This window comes from Cebus imitator, unplaced genomic scaffold (genome assembly GCF_001604975.1).
Source record: "Cebus imitator isolate Cc_AM_T3 unplaced genomic scaffold, Cebus_imitator-1.0 Scaffold11, whole genome shotgun sequence".
NCBI classification, from domain to species: Eukaryota; Metazoa; Chordata; class Mammalia; order Primates; family Cebidae; genus Cebus; species Cebus imitator.
Window position 1 is genome coordinate 5,782,237 of NW_016107326.1, and position 25,947 is coordinate 5,808,183.

The 25,947-nt window shown below is 40.4% G+C and overlaps 2 protein-coding genes across 13 annotated transcripts in view; both read left to right on the plus strand.

Annotated features, from left to right (window-relative positions):
• Nucleotides 1-25,947, plus strand: part of KAT6B (lysine acetyltransferase 6B) — a 208,660-nt gene that overhangs the window by 169,005 nt on the left and 13,708 nt on the right. The gene's annotated exons all lie outside the window — the stretch shown is intronic.
• LOC108318604 (small nuclear ribonucleoprotein G-like) lies at nucleotides 3-5,505 on the plus strand. Its single transcript, XM_037727205.1, has one exon. The coding sequence runs from the start codon at nucleotides 2,255-2,257 to the stop codon at nucleotides 2,483-2,485; it is 231 nt and encodes a 76-aa protein (XP_037583133.1). The 5' UTR covers nucleotides 3-2,254; the 3' UTR covers nucleotides 2,486-5,505.

A 25,947-nucleotide genomic window follows, 5' to 3' on the forward strand; every position in this document is an offset into this window, starting at 1 on the left:
GTACTTTATTTACTTTCTTGATCTCAGGAAGCTGATGGCTGTTACAGGAAACAGTAACACATAAAACTTTATTTAACCTGCATTGTTGTTTTTATCAATAGATAATGGGTTTTCTATTTATATTTACATAGGTTAGAACATCTTCCTCAATTGAAAAATGTACTGCTGCTCAGTGATTGTACTCTAGGAAATTGAGACTAGATCTCTCGGCAGCGGCCCTCACATGCAAAGCCATTACCCTGAATGAACCGGCAGAATTACATTCCATTTTGTGGTGCTCATGCTCATTAGCACCAAAAGAGGCAATTATTCGTGATTAAAGCTAAAGGAAGTATTATTTGAAAGGATTTTCAGCTCTCTAAAATTTTGCCTATAATCTTGTACAGTACAAAGCAGGAAAGGTATATTTCCATTTAGAAAAATAATTCTCTAGGCAGCATATCTTGGGCCTTGCTGGTAGAAATAACTCTTACTTTGTTTTGTTAATTTCCCTTTTCTATTATGGAAATTATGTCTGAGGTTTATCACATATACACTCATATCTTCTGAGCCTCCTCAATTAAAACCGGAATAATATATAAAAGTATGCACACGGATAATGTTTTTAAAAATTGGTAGTTTTTTTCCTTCTTGTTTATATTTTACTGGATATGTAAATGTAGTGTTAGGGGTACATTTGGAGAATTGATTCAAAATATCTAGATAACACGATGACCAGATATCCCATAATAGTCATTTCTGGTCATATGTCACTAGGAACCAGGTCCTTCTTGATTACCAGATTGCAGTTTGTCTGATTATTAACTGAAAGGAGGGAAATTTAGGACTTTGCACAATCTTCATTAGGTACATCAGATGCCAAAACCACAATGTAAATGTGCTCACAGAAAACCATGAAGAAATATAGTGAATCTAAAGCCATATTATTAGGTATTAAAAGATTAAGGTCTGATTAAAGTATAAAATAACTGAATAGCAGTTTTGGACTGATTTATATAATTTATTGACATTGAAGAATGTGATTCTTTTAAAAGAAGAATTTTGATTATTTTTCTATTTTTAGATAATATTTTTAGTTATTAATTCATTACCCTAATCTTATCTATACTTTCCTGACCTAGATATCCATGAAACCAGTAATCCCAAGGAGGGCCATCTACCAAATGCAGTGTACCATTTTTATTTTTATGGAGTCCTAGCTGTAATCATTTCTAAGGGCAAAACCATTTATCTTGTTCTCTGGTTTTGTGTGGCTAACATTCATAAGTAGTTCATAAATGTAGTTTCTGGTATGCATAGCAGCCATCCAGCCTTACATTTGTGGTCATATCTGTATACCTACAGAATAAGGCAGTTCCTTAGCTCAGTATTCAAGGTCTTCCAACGTCTAGTTCCAGCCTATCGTTTAAGCTTTTTTATCTGCTAATCTCCTTTTTCTCAAATATTCTGAGCATGATCCTATACCTCCGTTTTTGGTCTGTACATTCCATTCCTTGAAATGATCACCTCCTCCTTTCCTAGACTTTATTAAAAATCCTGCCCATTGTTAAGAGCCAGCTGAAGAATCTCTGCTTTTTGATCCTACCTCCTGGAATTTTATGTCATACCTTTATTGGTTCCATATTCTATATGGCATCACACTTACACTCTGTTCACCCTTTTGTGATAATTATTGACAGAGGTGTCAGACTTCCAACTTCTCTGTATCCAGTAGAACAGTTTCCTATATAATAACATGTGTTCGATTATATAAATTCAATTTTATTGATAAAAATTAAATTTCAAATTGATGTGGTTGCTGTCCACAATAATTGTCTACCTAAAATTAAAAAGGAATTGGTACTTACTAGGTAAAAGTTTAAGCTCTAAATTCAGTAGCATCTTATTTGTGCAGCATAATCTGCCACTAAGACCTTCTACGTAAGAGAACAAACAATCCGGGTAACAGATATCATCTTCAAATGCTGTGTCTTTATTTTAACCATTTTAGCGGAAACTGTTATTAGAATCTATTAGAATCTATCTTGTATTTTTAAACTACAGAACACATTAAAATCTTTAATGAGTGGCTCAGGGCCACACTGATGAATGCTGTCCACCAGGATGTGACCAGGCAGTGAGGTGCTGAGGGTGTGGTTTTCAATTTTCTCCTTCCTGTACACTTAGCATTGTCCCTATTGGAGTGAGTTAAAGAGTGTGGTGAAAGGTTTGAATAAAGTTGGAAAGGGCTCTGTGAGCCCGCAGAGTAGCCATCATGAGCAAAGCTCACCCTCCTGAGTTGAAAATATTTATGGACAAGAAGTTATCACTGAAATTAAATGGTGGTAGACATGTCCAAGGAATATTGCGGGGATTTGATCCCATTATGAATCTTGTGATAGATGAATGTGTGGAGATGGCAACTAGCGGACAACAGAACAATATTGGAATGGTGGTAATACGAGGAAATAGTATCATCATGTTAGAAGCCTTGGAACGAGTATAAATAATGGCTGTTCAGCGGAGAAACCATGTCCTCTCTCCATAGGGCCTGTTTTACTATGATGTAAAAATTAGGTCGTGTACATTTTCATATTAGACTTTTTTTTAAACTTTTGTAATAGTTAAAAAAAAAAAGGTTGGAAAGGGATTGGTGTTATTCCCTCAGAGAAAGGGAGACTAGGGGAAGAATTTTATAGCACTCAAAGAAAATGGGAACTGGTGTAAACCCAACAGAAATTCAATTTAAAACCAAAAGAATTTCTTGGCTCTAAAAGTTTTAAGGAAGATAGAGTAGGTTGCTGAAGAAATTAATAGCACCTTCTCTTGGAAGTTACTTAAAGTAATGGTAGATAAATATCTTTCCAGAATGATTGAAATCCAGCCTTTTGCAGAAGGTAGGGATGAGTCACATGACCTCTCATGATCATTTTTAATCTCATAATTTGGAGCCCAAGAAAGAAAGCTAACTAGGGTTGCAGGTTTTCTAAAATCCGCTATGGTTTTTCAAAAGACTTTTAATGGTTAAATTTATCTTATTTCTATTTTGTACATGAGCCTGGGGTCTTTTGGTCAGGGATGTATTTTCAGTAAGTTAAATGAGGTTGTAAATCAGGTAGATCTTTATAATTGCAGTTTAGTAAGCTGAAACAAGGTACAAGCAGGGAGAAAGATACAGCCGCCCACTTGCACACTTGATCACAAACATGGGTGGAATAACGCGTTGTGTATATATACATGCTCCTAGACTTACAATGGGTCGGTGGGCTGATAAACTCATTGTAAAGTGAAAATATCATAAATTGAAAATACATTTAATACACCCAGTCTACCAACCATCATAGCTTAGCCTGGTCTACTTTAAATGTGCTTAGAACACTTAACATTACCCTATAGTTGGGCAAAATAATCTTAACACAAAGCCAATTTTATAATAAAGTGTTGAATATCTCATGTAAGACTGCTGTATCACATATCACTAACCCAGGAATGGATAAAGTATGGTTTTTACTGAATGGTATTGCTTTCACACCATAATAAAGTCAAACCATTGTAAGCCAGGGACCGTCTGTGTAAAGAACTGCAAATGTAGAGCTTTGAACACTGTTCTTCAGGGCAGCCGAGTGAGGTGGATTGGTCATCCATGGGACCATGTGCTGCTTGCGAAATAAGTCAATTCTTTCCCTTACTAGACAAGCTTCTCTGGGATTTATCAGAGCATGGCTCTCCAGGAGGCCATTTGCAGAGTTTGGCCAGAGTGACTAAAGGGCATCAACTCCCAATTTGCTCATAAACTCCCTAAGGGGTTTTGTGACTCTTTGTCCACAACTGGAATGGGTGGAGGAGAGAGTGACTATCTTGGATTGGTTGAAAATACTTTCTTTCCTCTTGGATTCCAGGATTCCCTCTCCTTCTCAATCAGAAAATTTTAAAGTTTTCCCCATCTCTGTAAAGTGTCTCTCTCTCTCTCTCTCTCTCTCTCTCTCTCTCTCTCTCTCTCTCTCTCTCTCTCCCCCTCTCCATCCCCACCAGATACCTCAGAACTTCGAGAACTCCCTTGCCAGCAAAACGTCTGCAGTTCCTTCTTCAGAGCCTCACACCAGCAAGGCAAGGAGCTGCTCTTCCAGCTGCTGCTGGGCACTGGGGCCCCAGAGTGCTCCCTCCCCAGCCCTGGACTGCTTCTGCTGCTGGGGCTGCCCAGGAATACTTTCTCCATTTCACTATTTTTTTCTTTAATTTTGAAATTATTTCAGACTTAGAGAAAAGCTCTAAGAATAATACCAAAAATTCCCATGCATTGTTGCACATGTTCACATTTTATCACATCTGTTTTCTGCTCTGTTATTCTGAATCTCTCTCTCCCTTTGTTTCTCTCTTTCTCTCTCATATTTTTTTTCAGAATCGTTTGAGAGTAAGTTGAAGACATGTTGCACCTTAAATATTGCAGTGTTTTTTTACAAAGATGCTCTCATATATAGCCACAATACAAATTATTAAAATCAAGATATTAATCTATGCATGTTGTTCAAATTTTAAATTTTGCCAGTTTATACTGATATTATTTCTAGAGGAAAAAAAAAATCTCCTCCTCCAGGATCACATGCAGTATGTAGTTACTATGTCCCTGGAGCCTCCTTTAATCTGGAATAGTATCTGGTTTTTTGTTTTGTTTTGCTTTGCTTTGTGTTTCCATGATTTTTGTATTTTTGAAGTATACAGGCCATTTATTTTGTACAGTATGACTCAATTTGGGCTTATCTGATGTTTCCTCATGATTAGATTCAGGCTGTACATTTTTTGGCAGGAGTACCATAGAAATGACCGTCCCCCCAGTGCATCAGGATCATATGATAATATATTTTTCTCATCACTGGGTTAAGGTGGTACCTGCCAGTTTTCTTCACTGTGAAATTACCATTTTTCCATTTGTAATCAGTAAGTATCTGGTGAGAAGATACTTTGGGATTATATAAATATCAATTCTCCTATAATTTTCACATTCTAGTTTTACCATTCATTTATGGCTCTTATCTAAAATAATTATTACTATGATAATTACCAAACGGTAATTTTCTAATTCCATTCTTTCTATAATTTATTAATTGGCATTCCATAAAGAAGAGTTGTTTCTTCTTCCCCATTTATTTAATTTTTTAATATAATTATGGGTTTTAATTTTACTCTTTAGGTTATAACTTGTTGTTACCATGATTGATTTTGATGTTGCCCAAACATCAAATTATCCTGGATTTATTTAGCAGCAACTATTTCAAGTGGGTTCTTGTGTCTTTTCCACATGCTTCTGTCTTGTGGATTCTTTCTTCCTTTCTGCCACAGGACTATGGTCCAGGTTTAGCTTATCCTTTTCTTAAGCCAGTCATGGAATCATCCGTTTCTCCTAAGAGCCTTCATTCCTTAGACTGGAGAACAGTATTTAGGAACCAAGATCTGGGCCAGGTGTGGTGGCTCATGCCTATAATCCCAGCACTTTGGGAGGCCGAGGCAGGTAGATCTTGGGAGACTGAGGCAGGCAGATCTCTTGAGGCCAGGAGTTCAAAACTAGCCTGGCCAACATGGTGAAACCCCAGTTCTACTAAAAATACGAAAATTACTGTATTTTCTTATTTTTACAAAATATAAAAATATGGGCGTGGTGGTGTGTGCCTGTAGTCCCAGCTAGGTGGGAGGCTGAGGCAGGAGAATTACTTGGGAGGCAGAGGTTGCAGTGAGCTGAGATTGTACCACTGCATTCCAGCAACAGAGCAAGACTGTCTTTGGGGGAAAAAAAAAAAAAAAAAAAAAAGCTTGACTGTCAAGTGCTGGGGGCATAGGAACCTGGTTGTCTTTATTTTTAAGCTGTAGAGCCTGGAACATGTGTGTGTCCATTAGCAGGAAGCAGAAAGAGCAGTGCTGACGGAAAAAATTGAGGGGAAAACAAAAAGCAATATCCAGGCGGGTGGTTTATTACAAAGTCAGAACTGGCATTTGATGAAATTCAATATTCTCTCCTAACTAAAATACTCAAACCTACTAACTAGAACTATAAAGATTCTAAATTTCAGATTAACTTTTTCTTTTTTGTTGGGGGCGGAGGTACATGTAATGAAAGCTATAAAGGGTAAAGGACAGCCGGGTCCAAAAGTCTGCAAACTTAAGTCTGTAGTTTTTTGAGACCAGATAAACTTGCCATTGAATATCCATTAATGCCAAGCTCATCAGTTAAGTATCAATGGTACATTCAGGCATTTCTAAAATTAGTATGTTTGTTTGTAGTATAATCATAAAAATGTGTCCGCAGGTTCAGTTTTTGGCTTTCTTTATTCAGTGTTGAGGTATCGGGTAGTCCTTATGGAACAAGGCTGTAACCATAGGAAGCAGAGTGATTGAATGAATTGGCCATTCACTTCAGGAAATCCCCTTTGCTGCCTCTTACATGCTGAGGGTTCACCTTGGCTTTTGTGAGGTCTGTGCACTATTTAAAAATGGAGTCTATAATTAATCAGCGCTGCTAGAAGGTGGTGCAAATGGCCCAGTTTTGTGCCACCAGGTTATGAACTTGGCTCCTGTCTTAAGTGTGGTTTGCAGCATGCTTCCACGTGTTCCCTTTTTTAGAAATGATACTCCCCTCCCCCTGCCACCTCACACATATACAACCAACCACGTTTTAGGAAAGCAGGAAATAAATAAACTTTTAAAGATCCTTTGGGGTATGATTTAGTACCTTCGTTCCTTTCTCGTTTGAGTATTCATCGTTGTGGTTTTCTGCACCGTCATTCTTTCCTCCTCTGGTTTAATGGTAGAGATTTCTTCTTTAGGTACCACAACCACACACATCCATAGAGATCCCCAGGCTTGTCTCTCCTTTAGCCTCTTAATCGTTCTTGGCTGATTTCTTGAGGAAGCACCACATTGGAAGAGAAAAGCATCTTCTCTCTGGTTTCTTGCTCCCTGCTTCTCTGCCCGTCTAAGTCCATAGGAAGAAGGCCACATACTTCATCTCTACCTAGAGGGGTATGATGTCAGGAGGCTAATCATATCCACTCTGTCAGAGAGAAAGCTGCTTCTTCCCAGAATCTTAGATGCAAGTTACTGGCTTAAATGTTTTATTATAGGATGGCTAAATACAGGAGTACATGTCATAGTAGTTTGGGTTGCCAGCTACTAACTTCTAGTTTTCACAGACTGCCTTCATGGATTATTTTGTTTAAAAGAGCTTCCACTTACAAACTTTTCAAAGAACAACTTAAGTGAAACTTAAGAATGTTTTTAAGCAGAGACTGAGTGGTTTCTCATTCTACCTGAAAATTGCTTTCTTGAAATAAATGTTTAATACCCACTGGCCTATCTTCTCTGGAAAGCAGGAGTTTCCATTTAGAAGTCCAGTTGGTTGGATTCCGGTAACCCCTTTCACCTGACTGTGTTAAGCCTCATGGAACCAGGGCTGTGCGGGAGGCACTGGCTTCTCCCAGAGGGCAGGCTGAGCATAGTATCAGGGCACACGCCTTCCCCTCGGGAGCTGCATCTGGGCCCTCAAGGCCCTGGTGAGAAACTGTACTCTCTAGCAGGGGTCTCTGGGTGTCTCTGCACCATGTGGTCAGCTTAGGGCTGCGCTTCCCAAGATAAGACCTGAGAATGGGTACGGGTAACAGAGATATTGCTCCCTTTGCTCCTGGGTGTCCAGAACTCCAGTGCCTGTCGTCTCACCTCTAGCCGCCTCACCCATTTACCCTGGGGAGCTGTGTAAATTCTGTCATATCCATGAGTGAGGAGATCATGAAGTACTCACTTGAGTCTGTCTTGGAGAGGCTGCAGAGTAAATATTCTACTTTCCCTCATTTATGGGCCCTACAAACCAAGCCTCAAAGGTGCGCTTCGAGGGACCATGACAGCATTTCTTAGGGACTTGTGTTACTTGGTAGTTCTCTCTCTCTCTCTCTCTCTCTAGTGGGACTAACAAAACAAACAAACAAAAAACTAGGCTAAGCAAGTGCAGTCATTGATAAAATCGCATAGGTCTTTTATATACAGTCATTTATCATTTAAAAACTGAGATTTATTTTGAGAAATGTCACCATTAGGCAATTTCACTGATGTAGTGTACTTAGACAAACCTAGACAGCATAGCTTACTACACACCTAGGCTATGTGGCATAGCTGATTGCGCCTAGGCAACCAACCTGGACAGCAGGTTACTATACTGAATACCGTAGGTATTAATAGTTGTAACATAAGGGCATTTTTGTATCTAAACATAGAAAAGGTACAGTAAAAATATACTGTTATAATCTTATGGGACTATCATTGAATATGTGGTCCATCATTGACCTAAACGTCATTATGTGGTGCATGACTGTATTTATTATTGATTGCCCAAAAGTAAGCTTCACGGGAGTGTGGACTTTGCCCTCTGCTGCATTCTGACCTTCTAGAAGAGCCTGGCACTTAGTAGGTTCTTATTATTTGTTGAACAAATGTTACATTAATTATTACGGGAAGGGCTTTTAAAATGTGCTTTCCTTTCTTGTGTGTGATTCTTAGGGAGAATTTTATTTTACTAGAACATGAACAGGCAGCACTGGTTTACTTACTTCCAAATGATGCCTGGTATGTCCTGTCTTCTTTGGAGGTCTGGTACTTTTGCTGACATTCAGCCTCTATCTTAAGATCATTTAAGTTGCATCAGAAAGAAGATGTCACTGTCTGCGTGAAACCTTGGGCAGAGAAAGCAGAGCTGTGACATAATCCACATTTATACATAGTTGGTTGAAGAGATACTTATCTTTTCCTTACTTGTTCTCTTATCAGATAATTCATTTCTTGATTGCATTTATTTTGGAAGGAAAATTCCAGCTTTAGCCATAAGAAGCTGTCAAGAAAGCTTCTCTTTACCTAGCCTTCCCAGCAGCTACACTCCTGGGTGAGTGCAGTCAAGGCAATCATTAAAGAATCATAAGTTATGCTTTTGAAATGGTACTCAAGTACTTCATAGTCTTTTCTAAGATAAGGAGCCTCCCACCTTCATCCCCATGACACTTGTAGGAAAATCCTGGACCAGCAGCTGTATCCTTGGGCTTTTGCTGGGTTTTGGAAGACATATTTTGACCTGTGTAATCAAGTATAATGATGACATTTATTTGAATAGGATTCTAGTCTGTAATATAATAAGGAAAATGGCTATTTTTCCTTATTTTCTCATTATAATATGTTACACTAAAAGCTTTTGCCATTACTGTTTTATTACATTGGTCTGAAGTACAATATATTTTAATATGCTAAAGATAACATCAAGGTTGAAAATTGAGCTCTCAGTGATTTATTCAGAGGTTGACTGTTACTGAATGCATTGAAATGAGTTGCATGAGACAGTGCAGCTAATGATTTATTTGTGTATCCTTTTTTAAGCTAAGCTTGTCATAAATAAGAGCAAATAAATAGCTCTTATAGAATAGTTTGTATTCATTGCCTCAATGAAAACATTGTAAATATGAAACATACGGTCTGCAGTCTCTCTCATTTTTTTCTGAAAGCTACTGTTTTGCCTTACATAGCTCAGAATTTTTTCAAGTTTTGGCATGCAGGTGGGTTTTTTTTTTTTTTTTTTTTTTTTTTTTTTTCCAAACAAATTTTTTTTTTGTTTGGATTTCTAACATTGACTGGCATTTGCAGTGAAACCCACTACTGTACAAATTCCATTCAAATAATTGGTATGAGAATAACCTAATCTGGACTAGTGTGATATCTTCCAGGAAGAAAAAAAAAAAGAGAGAATAACCTAATTTTCAGCAGTAACTGGAACAAAATGAAACCTTATCCGGACCATCAAGAGGGCAGAGACTTGGTCATGGCCGAACTCCAAGCACGAGCACAGTGCCTAGCACATAGAGGATGCACAATAGAATTGTTGGGGGAGATAAGTGAATGCCTGAGTCTAGTTAATCTACTTCTTTGTATCAGTGTCAACACCTGCCAGATGCATTCAGCTACCTTTTGACCAGTAGTGCTTAAACTCAGATCTCCTCTCAGTCTTTTATTTATCCCTTCATCCCTTCCTTCAACAAACATGCTTTACATACACTGTGCCAGGGATGGTCTAGGTGATGAGGACATAAGGATGAATGGCTTAGTCCTTGCTCATAGGGTAGTAGAGGGTCAGACACAAAATTCATCACAGCCCTGCAATTTCAAACATGAGAGAGGCTGTGGCAGTGCAGAGGAAGAAATAGTTCTAACTCTGTTTTCCATTTACTGAGTTAAGACATGTGGAAGAGAAGCATTTTCCTCCCCTCCGCTCCCCTCCTTTCCCCTCCCCTCTTCTCCCCTCTCCTCTCCTTTCCTTTTTCCTTTCCCTTCCCCTTCCCCCTCTGTCACCCAGACTGGAGTACAGTGGCATGATCATAGCTCACTGTGGCCTTGAACTCCTGAGCTCAAGTGATCGTCCTGTTTTAGCCTCCCAAGTAGCTGGGATTACAGGCACATGCCACCATGCCTGACTATTTTTCAGGGGGCAGGGGTGGGGAGTTGGGTAGAGACAGGCTCTTGCTTTGTTGTCCAGGCTGGTTTCAGACTCCTGGCTTCAAGCTATCCTCCTGACTCCCAAGGCACTGGGACTACAGGTGTGAGCCACTGTGCCCTGACCCATTGTTAAAACAAGATCAAGAAAGATTTTGTTCTGCTTGGTTGAAATTAGTGCTACACCTGGCTTGGGTTTCTAGAGAACTATTTTCCCTTGAACGTAGTTTCCAGCTTGTAATAGAAACATTATGTTTGAGATAGAATATTCTGAGATAAAAGTTTGTTTGCATTTACCCCCTCTCATGATGGTATTTCTTTTTCTTTTTCTTTTTTTTTTTTCCCTGAGACCAAATCTTGCTCTGTCACCCAGGCTGGAGTGCAGTGGCATGATCTCGGCTCACTGCAGACTCCGCCTCCTGGGTTCAAGCAATTCTCCTGCATCAGTCTCGTGAGCAGCTGGAATTAGAGGCATGTACCACTATGCTCGGGTAATTTTTGTATTTTTAGTAGAGATAGGGTTTTGCCATGTTGCCCAGGCTGGTCTCAAACCCCTGAGCAAAAGCGATCCACTTGCCTCAGCCTCCCAAAGTCCTGGGATTACAGGCATGAGCCACCACGCCCGGCCCTAAACAACACATTTATATCTTCAGCTGGTTGTAAGGCAGTTTTTTGGTTGGTTGGTTGGTTGGTGGTTTTTTTCTTAATATCATTTTGTATTGGGTAAAACAAAAGATTTTCCTTAACTTATTTAGAATTGTTTAGGAAAATACTAGTTAGAAATCTGATTGTTTTTCTCCTCCATAGATTTGTGGTTAGCATGATTTTACTCTAGTATTCATGCTACATTTTCATGTTTACCAATATAAAAACCTCTGTTTTGTAATTATTTATATTGAGTCCTGCTTTGTGTTAACATAATAGAGGAACTCTTTTTTTCAGCAAAATTGTTTTAAATTAATGCTTCTAAAGTGTATAAAGCTGGTTGAGTGAATTAAAGGCAATTCAGTTAGACACATAACCATTTGTCCACATGGAAATAAATATGCAGCATAATTCCACAGCAGAAGGTGTTGCTGAAATCATGAGAAAGAAATCATGAGAAAAAATCAAAAGGTGTTCGCTGAAATCATGAGAAAATGTAATACAGGAGCACATCACTCTCCACAATAAATTTGCATATGTCCTTTTATGTGGGCAAATACAGTCATCATTTTACATGAAGTTGAAGAGTTATTTCTGTAACAAAACAAAACACAAGTCCTTCTTGTCATACTAGACAGCAAGGAAGCAAAAATTATTAGGGTCATGTCAAAAGGACTCCAGCGTCAATCTGAAGAGGCTGCAACCAGATAATAAATATAATAATAAAGATAAAAATTGCAATTTATTGCAACTTATCGAATGTTTAAATTCACAAGTTCATAATGTTATTAAAAAACAAACTGATTTAGAGGATGATAGGAACCCGTTTATTAGCTTGAAACTGCAAAATAACTGTAATTAAAGCATTTATCCTGCCTTTCCTATATAAACTGTACAGTGAAGTAATCAAGTAGTAAAGGAGAGGAAATATCATTTTATTTTTTAAAAATTTGAAGCTTTTTGGAGACAGGGTCTTCCTCTGTCACCCAGGCTGTAATGCAGTGGTGTGATCTCAGCTCACTGCAGCCTCAATCTCCCAGACTCAAGAGATCCTCCCACCTCAGCCTCCTGAGTAACTGGGACTACAGGTGCATACCACCATGCCCAGCTAGAGTTTCATTCTGTTGCTCAGGTTGGAGTAGTGGAATGACGCTATCATGGCTCAAGGAATTCTCCCACCTCAGCCTCCCAAATAGCTGGTGCCCCAGGTGTATACCACCATGCCCAGCTTAGAGATAAAAATTTTTACTTGCTATCTTCCAATTATTCTGCCTGGGCTGATCAGTAAGCCAAAGATACAATGTAACTGACTAACAGAGGCTCAGAGATTATTGTTTATGAACCTGTCTACCAATGACAGAGGTAGAAAGGCCAACAAAATTAACAAGTTGCTGTAACAATTGGACTTCCATAAGCATAAACAAATAAAAGGAATTTTGATCCTTATCGGACATCAAATACAAAAATTAACCTCCAAAGGATCATAGACCTAAATGTAAAACTTAAAATTAGAAAACTTGCAGAAGAAAATAGGAAAAATCTTTGTGACTTTGAGTTAGGCAAAGATTCTTGGAAAGGACACAAAAACTATAAGCCATGAAATAAAATAATTGATAAACCAGATATCATCAAAATGAAAACACTCTGCTTGCTGAAAGACACTTTGGAAAATGAAATGAATAACCACAGGCAAGGAGAAAATATTTGTAAAAGACATATCTGATCAAGGACTTATATCCTGTGTGCGTGTGCATGTGTGTATGTTTGCCCTTACAATTCAATAGTAAAAAAAAAAAAATGCCAATTTTAAAAATGGGTAAAAATTTTGAACAGATAGTTCACTAAAGAAAAGATACATATTGCCAGTAAACACATGAAAGATACCTAATACTAAGGAAATGCAAATTAAAACCACTATACGGATATTAGAATAGTGAAAAGTAAGGCCGGGCGCGGTGGCTCAAGCCTGTAATCCCAGCACTGTGGGAGGCCGAGGCGGGTGGATCACGAGGTCAAGAGATCGAGACCATCCTGGTCAACATGGTGAAACCCCGTCTCTANTTTTTTTTGTAGTCTTATTATTGTTGCCCAGGCTGGTCTTGAACTCCTGTGCTCAAGCAATCCGCCTGCCTTGGCTTCCCAAAGTGGTAGGATTACAGGCATGAGCCACTGCACCAGGCCAGAAACATCTTTTTATAAACATATTCCAGCTAACCAATGAAAATAAAATGACAGGCCAGGCATGGTGGCTCACGATTGTAATCTCAACACTTTGGGAGGCCAAGGCAGGCAGATTGCCTGAGCTTGAGCTCAGGAGTTCGTGACCAGCTTGGGCAACACCATGAAAGTAGAGATGGATCTCTCCTAAATACAAAAAATTAGCCAGGCGTGGTGGTGTGCACCTGTAGTCCCAGCTACTTGAGAGGCTGAGGCAGGAGAATTGCTTGAACCAGGGAGGTGGAGGTTGCAGTGAGCTGAGATCGCACCAGTGCACTCCAGCCTGGGCAACCGAGCAAGACTCTGTCTCAAATGGAAAGAAAAGGACAGAATTAAAATATAATCATCTTGTAATCTCCACTACCACCATGAATTAATGGATCTAGACAATGAACAACAACAACAGTTGCAAAAAGGACAACCAGAAATTATGTATCTTCTGATCAAGGATATTCGTAGTCTTGCCCATGGATTGAACCTAAGTCTAATCAAGCCACAGGATCTGCTTGCCATTTTGCAAGAGATACAGACTAAAGAGGAGCATACTGAGCTGCAGTGCAAGTAGGAGATCAGAAAAACCCAGAGTGTGGACACTAGAGGTCAAGTGGCCCCAGTTCATCCACAGATAGATGGCAAGGAAAAGAAAGGGGTGATGGTGGAACCCATAGATTAAAATGACATTAAGATTTTTTTTTTTTTTAATAGGCAAAACTGTTCTAGTGCCTGGGATGTTTTGGTGATGAAAGTATAAAGAAATGCGAGAGTTTATTATAAAAGTCAGGATAGTGGTTACCTATGAAAAAGAAAGGAGGGGCGATTGGTTGGAGCATATAGAAGGTTTTCTGGAGTGGCCGGCAAACTTCTATTTCTTGATCCTAGGTGATAGTTACCTTATAATAATCCATTAAGCTCTATATTTGGTTTTTGTCATTTTCTGTATCTGTGTTTTATTTTTGGTTTTTTAGAAAGTGATCGTCTTAAAATGGGAGGTGACATTCTGTGGTATCTTAGCTCTTGGGTTTTTGTAACTCTTAAAACTGAAACAACTTTTTCGATTTATTGGTAGCAGCCTATTGGTCATGTTTGAGAGAGAGATGCAGTTTTTCACCTTGACTGCCTGAAGATGAAAACTCGAGTGCACAAGTGTTTGGTGTACGGGCATCAACTCCATGTCAGCCTTTGCATAGCCATCTTTATGTGAAGGAAATGTACTGAAATTTACTTGAATCAAATCCTCTATAAAGTGTTGAGTTTAGTTCATTAGAGAACAGCATTCCTGTAAATTTCACTTTCACTCTCAAACTTAGAAAAACATAATTGAAGGGTTGTGCATTAACAGAATGAGGATGAAATGGACAAGGAATGGCAATGCAGAGTGAGGGTGGAGTACAGAGAAAATATTTAACTGTGAACCGGAGGAGAGAAAGAGGAGACTGCAGCATGAGAACTCTTTTCCCATTTTTCTATTTTTGTGGGAAGAACAGCACCAGCAGACACTGTAAGATGTGTACGGGAAATTTGCCCTTTCCTCCTCCTACGTTGCTAAGCAGTTCTAAAATTTGGGGCAGATCTTTAAGCACTAGAAACTGGAGAAAAGATGTTAAAAGTTAGATTTTTAAGAAAGGGATGAAAATGGCTAGGATGTCTTAAAATGTCGTGAAATGAAGCTCTGTTATTTATCAGAAAAACAGGCTTCTTTCTTCTTCGGAAGATGATTCTCTGCTCATAGATTAGGAGACCTGCCCTGGGGTTTGCCCAGCATTGGAGCTTTTCTCCATGAAGTTAAGGATATTAGTAAGATTTTTCTCTACCAAAGCAGAAGATGCCTCTGAAGACAGCTTTCTATCCCTGTAGCTTTTCAGTTGCATCCAGTTAAAAACTTACAGGCTATAATGCATGTTTTTAGAGAGGAAATAAAATGAATGATGCCTGTGAATTTGTTTTAAACATTGTTTATTTTACCAAATAATTTAGATAAATCTTTCTTGAAGAGGAAGAGAAATCACCAGATTTAATTAATAATCGGAAGCTTTTTAGAGGATTTACTTTGAAATACCTCCCTGCCAATTTTTCATAAATTAAGCATAAACTTTCTTTGACCTCATCACATATAATGAAATAGCTGTGGAAGGGTTAAAACCAACTAAAGAGTGATTCTGTATCTTCATCTCCATTCTCCTGCAAAATTATACAGGAAGTTTGTTTCGGTTCTCAAGCAGGGTAATTACAAGAGACAGTTACATAATTTACAGTTTCAATCTACTTGTCCATAATCACACACTCCTACCTAGTTGTATATACCCCCATGAGTGTGTATGTTGTACTTTGATTTGTAAATGATGATTGCAGTGTGATTGATTCCTTGCAATGTAGCATACTGAAATGATTTTTTAAAAATGAACTTTAGCTGTTAGCATGTCTATTTGAGTTCCTGTTATTTACGTAGTTTGTGGTTCTTGCATTCAGCAGTAGCATACCAGCTAACAAATTAAACTCCCAGAGCTTTTTTTCTCATTAAATTTGGAAAATAGAGTATCTGTATAAAACCTAACTAGAAAAGTGCCTAGTACCTAGTAGGCACTCAGCTGTTGAACACAGCACAAAACCATTTTAGGCCTTTGAAAGTGGAATGGAAATTCTTGGATTAACATAATATAAAGGCTTATGGGGATAATATTAGTATATTGTGGTGAAGCTCTGCTTATATTAATGTATTGTTACTGAAGTCTAATTTAGCGAAACAGTGGACAGAATAGCAGCTCATTCCAGGGGTTTAGAGAAATGTATCATCTACAACCAAAGGAGTAGGCATTGCTATTTTTAACACTGCTGGTGATGATAATGCATATGTGTTTATTTTTCTAACAGCTAACATCTACTGTAGCCAGTTTGGACCTTAAGATTCCCTAAGATTAAAGGCAAAGTCCCTACATGACACCAAATCTATGGGGAAACCAGCCAGTCACTTGTCTGGCTGCCCCCTCCCACCCCATCTCTGCTGCTCAGGGTGCCTGTATAATGCACAGCTTCAGAGAGGCCTCAGCAATAACCCTGGGGGGACACAACCATTGACCTCCAGAGGCTTCTTACCTCAAATCACATTTCAAAGCATTTGAGAGATAAATAAAAAATAAGTGAAAAGAAAAGTAGACCAGTGGAATGGGATTGTTTGTCTAGATAATCTGAGGACAACTAGCGACAGTTTCTGTGTCTTAATTTACAACAGTAGTTGATCAGTCAGATTAGGTGATGGGCTGTACTTTGATTTTAGAAAGTTATCTTGAAAACTGACAGATTCCCTTTTGAAATGTACTTTGTTTGAAAACAAAGAAAATTTCTAAGGAGATTTGTATTCTCATTTTTTCTTTCTTCAATCTTGCTGTGTATTTTTGTTTGCTGTGTGAAAGCTCATCATCCAGAATTGGAATTACAACATACTTTGTCCTATTTTTAAAAATTACAGCTGGTACACACACACACACACACACACACACACACTCCCTTCCACATATACACACAGCATTTTAGGGGGCTTGTAGGAGAGCAAATGGAAAGGCAAGTTGCTCTTCCAACCATCCTGTCTCCCAAACCTGGTTCTGGAATCAGTGGTACTCCCATGATTATGTAAATACCACCCCTCTTCCACCCTCCATCATCCGTCTGTATGGTTGGACCAGACCAGATGACTAGATATTAGAATGAACTATCTCAGCTCCCCCCAATAGAACCTCAGACATATAAAAGTAGGCAAAATAAGTCTCAGTTTTTGCATTTAGTGATTTATTTAAGGAAAATGTTCAATTGCAGTGTTTTAGCAGCAGGAGAATGGTCTTACAGGTAAAGCATTTTAAGTGCATGCAGTCATTTGTTTGGAGCATATGCTTTATTTGAAGTGTGTATCTGTTCATCAAGTTTGCAATCTTAAAGCCTTTCATTGGTAAGTTCTTGTTACCAGAATTTTGTAACTTAGACATGGAAATTTTATCCAAGTTTCAACTTGGGGAGCAAGCCTTGGGGTGGGGGGCAGATATTTAAAATGCTTTCTTTTAATGAAAACTGAAGAATTATTTTCTATTTCAATCGTGTTATTTTCTATTTCAAAAACTATTTCAGGTTTTTTTTTTTAAATGAATATCTAATGTAGATTCTTGCCTATTATAAGAGAGGAAATAATTTTAAAATGCCAAATTACCTCATCTTAAAATTTTTTAAAATAAATTTGTTCTTCCTAAAATATCCCAAAATTTAAAAGTGGTTTGAATTGTGGAAAATTAAAAGGTCAAAGAGGAAGCTCTTCCTCTGCATGCCTTTCTAATTTCTGTCATACCGAAGGCCATAGCACTGGGGCTTTATCATTACCTAACTGAAAGTGCCTCTGGGTCACAAATCAGAGCGTTAACTTAGTTTGGTGATAGGCAGTGGGCTTCATGAACAATTTGGTTACGTCAACAATTTGGTAAGCTATACTTACATCAACATATTTTTAAAGATTCTTGCCTTCCCCAAACAGTTCTAGTTTGGGCATAAATGATACTGACAGAGTATAACATCTCTCATTGCATGATGATTTTATCCTGTGTGGCAGGTGCCTCATTTTCCTAACAAGAAAATTGAAGGATGAATCTATCTCATAGTCAGTTACCTTATTAGAAAAATTTTATTCTTCTAATCCACTAGACCAGGAACTCAGTTGTGGTGACACACCATACACTCACAAATACTCCTTGCCGAATGTTTAACAAAATGAAACTCTGTGAAGTGTATCACACGGTTCTTTACAGAGTGGCCATCCTTCTCCCCTGCCTCAACTCAGAGTGCCTCTGTTTCTCTAAGATTTGCCTGCTACTGGGATTTCTCATTAGGCACCGCTGCTACCACCACAGCCCTGTGAGGTGGCAAAATGAAGAAGTGGTACTGCACCCCGTTTAATGATCTGGCCCAAGTATAGTCCCCAAGGCCCTTTCCTTAATGTAACCCATAATATATCTGAAACCAGACAAGTCTGAGTTAGGTAAGGATTGAGGTTGGGTGGAACACAGACGTCTATGGCTTTTTAAAGCCCCAAGTGTTTCTGATGTGCAGGCAGGGTCAGGAACCATTGAGTTAGACTCAAAGACAGAAGAAGGTGCAATAGGCCAGGCACGGTGACTCACACCTATAATCCCAGCACTTTGGGAGGCCAAGGTTAGGAGGGTTGCTTGAACCTAGGAGTTAGAGACCAGCCTGGGCAACATGGTGAAACCTTGTAAAATACAAACATTAGCCAGGTATGGTGGTGTGCACTTGTCCCAGCTACTCTGGAGGCTGAGGTGGGAGAATATCACGAGCCCGGAAAGTTGAGGCTGCAGTGAGCCAAGATCACACCACCACTGCACTCCAGCCTGGGTGACAGAGTGAGACCCTGTTTCAAAAATAAAAAGAAGCAGTTCTCTCACTGGGTGAGAAAATCAGGTATAAATGCCATCTCACACAGCTGTCTCTGGCCCTCAGCCTGCTTCTATGTGGCACATGCTACCCTGGCACCCCCGGCTCAGGAGCACATCCACAGAGATCCATGCTCCTTGACACTGGGGCAGTGCAAGGGGAGGGAAGTGCCCTTGGTGCTGCCCGATGCACTACTTGTAAAATTTCTTTCTAAGCACCTGTGCCTTTTTCCTGGGGGACTGACATGCAGAATGACAAAGGAGTCCACACCTACCCACAGAACCATGGAACTATCTGGTAAATCCCAGCATGGTTGGTCAGCTTGGACACACGGGCACACCACACAGCATCAGGGGAGTCATGCTCCTGCCGTACATCTTCCACTGGGGGAGTTGAAGGAAGACCATTCCATTCTGGAATGGACTTGGAGGGGTGAGGACATTCGGCAAGAAAAACAGTGGCCCCTTGAGGAAGAGCACAGCAGTGGAGGTCTGCTGAGGAGCTTGTGGGATCCTGGAGAAGAGAGATCTAAGACAGGGGTTTAGAGAAACAGGCTGGTATGTGACCCAGGGCAGCCAGGCTTCTTCCCCAAAGACATGCTGTCTCCATGCTCAGGGTTTTGCTGGGTCAGGCCATTTTCCCGGAGACACACTTGAGTCTTGTAGAACATTTGGGTCTTTCATCTGTCCTGAGACTGTCCCTGGGCTCTGCTGAAGCCCTAAGCAGTCATTGTTTCTGTGGTTGGATGGGTTTGCTGTTTCCTAAGGGTAGTCCTTGAAGTTAAGAACTAAGGGGCCAAAGGGAATTTGGGGGCACAGAACTGTGTTTACTGGGAACTTTGTTGCCATTTCTTAAGACCACTCCCGAGGCACATTTTTTTTTTAATGGCCTCTTTCTTTAATTTAATTTATATCTGAGTGGTTAGCTGAGGGGAAGGGAGAGGAAGGAAGGATGAGATGAGAGGAGAGCTTCTGTCTGAGTCCATGGAATGGTTTTCAGATTCCTCAGGCAAAAGTAGGAAAAGAAAGTTAGCTTTTCTCAATCTGATTCTATAGAGCAATCTATATGTCTATGTCTCTATCTTTTTCCTTCTGTTTAATGTTTATTAATTCATTTAAAAGATTATTATTAATTCATCACGTAGCATTTTTTAATGTGACATTATCTCATCTCAATCTTTTTCCTTCTAAATTTTATTTATTTTCCCTACCTTAAGGATATTTAGTTACCCAAATGATCACCTTGAGACTTGATTCATTCAATACGTTGAATAATAATCATAGCTAACACTTATTAGGATTACTGTAATGTGCCAAGCACTGTTCTACATGCTTCATATTAATCCTTTCAAGAACTGTAAGGGATAGATACAATTATTATTCACATCTTAGGGATGAGGGATCCGAAGCACTGAGTTTAATAAAATCCCAAGGTCACACAGCTGGTACAAGGTGGACCCCAGGTTCCATTCTGGGCAGTCTGGCTCCAGAGCCCAGACTGTTCACCAACCCATAGAGCCTCTCACGATCTGTCGTATTATATTCAATATATGACATACTGTTTTAAAATACTGGTGGCCTGTTGCCCAACTTGAAAAAATTCTCATCTTTGTTTAATGCACATGATCGCAAAGTATGGTTCAGTGAGTCCACAAGGTCATAACTATTTCCCAAGTAATACTGAGATACTCTCTTTCCTTTTTCCTTTCATTTTTTCATGAGTATACAGAGGAGTTTTCCAGAATGTTTTCCACAATGTCATGAGCCCATGCTCATGCCTGTGATATCACAGCAGATTAAATACCAAAGCAATCTATGAAAATCTAGCAGGCCAGGTGTGGTGGTTCACGCCTGTAATCCCAGCACTTTGGGAGACGGAGGTGGGAGGATCGCTTGAGCCTGGGAGTTTGAGACCAGCCTGTGCAACATAGGGAGACCCTGTCTTCGGGAAAGAAAGAATCTAACTAGCTTCTCTTAAGCTAGAAGTTAAAGAGATTTACAAAAAATGTAAAATAATGCCATTCTTTTCACTATAAATTTTATTTATATTTTAGAAAGTATAAGGTATTTTTTTATTTTAAAAAAATGTTACATAATGGGCTGTTATCTTTTAAATGAATTAATATTTGTTATATTTCTCAGTAAAATCAATAGATAGAGCCCTTATAAGCAAAAGCTCTGAGTCCTGAGACCAAAGCATTTGAAAACCACCGATTTAAAGTATAAACCATTGCTATTCAAGTGTGGTCCATGGCACAGGAAGCTGTTGGACGTGCAGTCTCAAGCCACACCCCAGACCTGCTGAACAAGAGCCCATGCTGTGAACCAGAGGTGGTTTGTCTGCACAATAGGAAGTTGAGAAGCAGAGGCATAGAACATCTGCACAAAACGATTTGGCAACTCAGTGACTTCTAGCTAAGTTTCAGTCTGGTGGGGCTTTGGAGAGTCCATTCTTTAGTTATCTGCCATCCAAGGAGCTGAGTGAGGTCTCACCTATTTAAGACTCTTCAGTCCTACTGTCTCTTCAGTGGCCACACCCTCATCAAAGCCAGCAGCTTCAGAGCAGGGTTCTAGCAGCGATTTTCAAACTCAGGCACATCAGAATCACTTGGGGGGACGGACTTCTGAAAGCACAGGAGCTAAGCCCTGCCCCTCCCTGCTAAAGATTCTGATTCAGCAGGTCTGAGATAGGTTCTGAGAATTTAAAGTTCTAGCAAGTTCTCAGGTGATGTTGATGCCACAGGTCTCCACACTGAGATCTTGAGAAGCAGCATTTATTCAAGTTCTTATATAATTATGTCATACCCATAGAACTTACAGAAGAGAGGTTTCAAACTTCCACAGTTTCAACACCAATCTCTTAAAATGTAAAATATCTGAAAAATTCAAAATTTCCCTCTTTGCCAAGGAGGCATCTGTACCTTTTAATAAGTGGAAAGCAGTAAGATAACAGGCAGGTCACAGGTCATTTAGAGCACGGCTGTTCTCTTAAAATGATGTGAGAACTAAGGGTCAGCTTCCTTCTGCACTAATTGCAAAATCACCACAAAATTTAAATGAGGAGATATATATAGCCTGTCAGGTTCATTTATCACTGTTTAAACTGATCACATGCCATTCATCCACTTAGTCACAGTGCTGCTCAGCACCAGAAACCAGGAACGGATGAGCGTACAGACCAGTGAATTGCCATCTCCAAGCATGAGATAACTTGGTTAGAGTCATCAGATTTCCTGTTCTCAAAAGCTGCCATAAATCCCTGGCCTGGTGTCTGTTCCCAGGCTTGCAAACCCAGTGCTGTCGACTGATACAGACCTTTCAGCAGGATTTGCTGAACTAAACAGGTGTCTGATGAAAAGTGTGTAATCCTCAAAGATTATCATCCCCCTAAAAGCAGCTGGTGACCCCGAACTCACATAATCCAGACAGATGGAAGTTGGGAGTGAGTAGCTTGCCAAAGTTTACACTTTTGGTGTGTGAGGAGGTTCATATGGTTTGATTCCAGGTAGTAGAAGATAGAGGTGTGCAGGGGTCAGGGTGTCTGCCCCTGTCGGGGGGAGATCCCTCTTCCTATCCATGCCCTTGCCTGAGAACATTACACTCTTGAATACCACTAGTTTAAAGGGAAGGAATTTTCATTTTAAATGGGTGTTAACCTTAGAGTTGTTATGCTGGGAAATAAATTTAATTTGGGAATTTGGGTCTGCAAAAACAAATCTTGACCTTGTCTAGGTAGTTCCTTCCTTACCCTAATAGATCATCTATATGAGATAACTCTCTACCACTTTTATTTTCTCCCCCTGGGAGAGAGTTAACCATTTCACACTCCAGAGAATCAGGGCTAGTTAACACGAGATTTGATTTTCCTACTACAAGTAGTTCAGCCTTAACAGAGGTGAGGCATGCTCAGGTTCCATGCAGTACAGCTTAGAAATGCTTACTTTTTGTAGACATCGCATTGTTCTTCCTTTAAGCAGACATCTTGATAATCTTTTGAATTGATTGTGTGGCCTGTATACTGAAACTCAGATGTCACCTTCCCCAGGATAAGTAGTTACAGTAAAGCAAATGAGGAAGCCAGCTTTTGCTACGATCAAGATAGTTGGCGTGGATGGGGGGTTTATGGGCTACCCCGTTTTCAATTACAAGGCTCCCACTCACAGAGTAAGTGCTGTTCGCAAGCACCTCTGGCTCACAGACAAGTTCAAGGGAATAATTTCACCAGCGATTAATTATACTGCAGCTACTGGGATTTGTCCTCCAAACATTACTTTGTTTTCCATCTGAAACAGCCAGGTTTCCCCAGGGACAGCTGAGGTTTTCTGATTGAAAGTATCCTGAGTTAAGGAGAAGTGTTAGAGCACCATGGGAATCTGTTCACCAGGGGTATGTTGTACTTGTTTCAGATCCTTCAGGATAATACACCAACTTCCAAGATAAGTGCTTTTTTTTGAGATGGAGTTTCACTCTTGTTGCCCAGGCTGGAGCGTAATGGCGCTATCTTGGCTCGCTGCAACCTCTGCCTCCCAGGTTCAAGTAATTCTCCTGCCTCAGCCTCCCAAGTAGCTGGGATTATAGGTGCACGCCACCATGCCCAGCTAATTTTGTATTTTTAGTAGAGATGGGGTTTCTCCATGTTGGTCAGCTGGTCTCGAAACTCCTGACCTTAGGTGATCTACCTGCCTGGGCCTCCCAAAATGCTGGGATTACAGGCATGAACCACCACGCCCGGCCAAGATAAGTGCTTTTTATTTCCCTGCATCTTAGATCAATTATTTGGAATCTTTTTGGTAAGTTAAATTTAAGAGCTGTAACTTAAACCACTGCATCTCTATGTTAAAATCTTCTTACCAAAAATTATTCTTTCGATGGGCTATATCGTAATTATATTGTGAAGAGCCTAGAAAAAATAGAAAGAGGCCATGTGCAGTGGCTCATGCCTGTAATCCCAGCACTTTGGGAGGCCAAGGCAGGTGGATCACCTGAAGCCAGGAGTTTGAGACCAGCCTGGCCAACATAGTGAAACCCTGTCTCTACTAAAAATGCAAAAATTAGCCAGGCATGGTGGTGGGTGCCTATAATCCCAACTACTCAGGAAGCTGAGGCAGGAGAATCGCTTGAGCCTGGGAAGTAGAGGTTGCAGCAAGCCAAAATCGCACCATTGCACTCTAGCCTGGGCAACAGAGCAAGATTCTGTCTCAAAAAAAAAAAAAAAAAAAAAAAAAAAAAAAAAAAAAAAAAAAAAAAAAAAAAGTACATAGAAACGAAAGGTGGTAAGAAATTCCTTTTTTTTTTTTTTTTTTTTTTTTTTTGAGACGGAGTTTCACTCATGTTACCCAGGCTGGAGTGCAATGGTGCGATCTCGGCTCACCGCAACCTCCGCCTCCTGGGTTCAGGCAATTCTCCTGCCTCAGCCTCCTGAGTAGCTGGGATTACAGGCACGCACCACCATGCCCAGCTAATTTTTTGTATTTTTAGTAGAGACGGGGTTTCACCATGTTGACCAGGATGGTCTCGATCTCTTGACCTCGTGATCCACCTGCCTCGGCCTCCCAAAGTGCTGGGATTACAGGCTTGAGCCACCACGCCCGGCAGAAATTCCTTTTTTAAAACATCGCCTGTTATAAGGGTCAGAGTAGTGAAGTGCCACCAGCTGCAGCCTTCTGAGAGGAAGTGCTGCTGCAAGTTCAAATGGAATTCTGTCCTACACCTGCTAAGTGCATGAGTGGAGTGGACATGACACACACTTTTCTTCTAAGCTGTACAGTTTAATATATTACAAGTGAGTTCACTTAACTAGTAAGGAATCAGAAATGTATCTTTGTTCATTTTGATCGTTCTTATGGATTCTGTTTTCTCCTGAATTAGGAGACTTTGTGGACTTCCAAATGGCTCTTGACGTAAGTGCCAATTCCTATTATTAGTTCCTTTGGGGTCTCATGAGTCAGAGAGGAGAGGGAAAAACCCACCACAAGTCATGCAGTGGTCCCTTCAGATAGTGGCCTTTTGCAGTCTGCGGTGTGGGTGCACGTCATGCCTGCACACACGCCTGCTGTGCTCTGGCTGGTGGTTGAGTTTGCAGTTGTTTCTCCCCAGCACTCAGGGAAGCATGGCCTCCTGGCAGGTGCTGGCCACTCCCTGCTTTCTTCTGGCCTTTGCAAGCACAGTGCAAGGGTGTTTATTGAGAAAGACCACTGGGCTCTCAGTGTACCTGTGCCCATCAGGGCTCATCACCTTGCTGCCACCTCCCCAGGACTCTTCCGTGACTATCAGTCCTGGCCTGAAGTCTGTGTCCAAGGCAGTGTCCCAGTAGACAGCCAGTTAACATGGTAGGAGTAGCAGGTGCTAAAAGGTTTACGCCTAAATGCTCCCCACGGACCCCAAGTTGTCTGCTAGTTTGAGTGGCATAACCCATTTAGGCTCAGGCCCTGACAGGGTGTATCTGCGCCACTTCAGGGTGTGAAAGCACGAACAGCTGCGGAAAGCGTGGGTTTTTCTCATGCTGGCTGCTGCTGCCTTCCAGATTAGGGACTGTAGTGGGGAGACAGAACAAAGGAACACATGTGCTTCTGGGTAAGCTGGCCCTTCGTAGTGGGGGACATAAGGTGGTGGGGGGGGCACATACCACCTTCTGAACACTTTGGTTATACAGAATTCTTTCTGCAAGACTGAGAGGAGTAGACTTTCTGTCCTTGACTGCGTGATTCAAATAAGCACCAGTAGCAGGCCTGGGGACTTTCACACTCACTGAGGGGGACTTTTAATTGTGGGATCTCATGGACAAAAGGGGATAGTTCCATATCCACGGCTCTGTGGTTCTCATCCCCCCCCCAGGAGTTCAGAGCTGGGACCCCCCCCCCCAGCCACCTGAGAACATTTCTCAGCATGTGCCAAGCACTTTGGAGGCAGGTGACGGATGTGCCAATTATCTGTATTCTGAGGTGTGGGCTCCCTTCGTACTCTGGCAACATAGACAGAGAGCTCTTCTCCGTGTTGACAGGACACAATATGGGCTGGCTTCGGCACAGTGGCCATCACTGTGTTAGCATTCCTGACACACTGCTATTGAAAGCCCTAGTCTGCTGCCAAATTACATGTAGACAGTGGTTTCACTGTAAAATGTTGCAGTGCTTGTTTGCATTCAGTCAAATACTTTGCACTTAAACATGGGTTA

What these genes read in the sequence shown, in the direction of transcription:
- LOC108318604 (XM_037727205.1), top strand. Translation starts at nt 2,255, where the DNA reads ATGAGCAAAGCTCACCCTCCTGAGTTGAAAATATTTATGGACAAGAAG.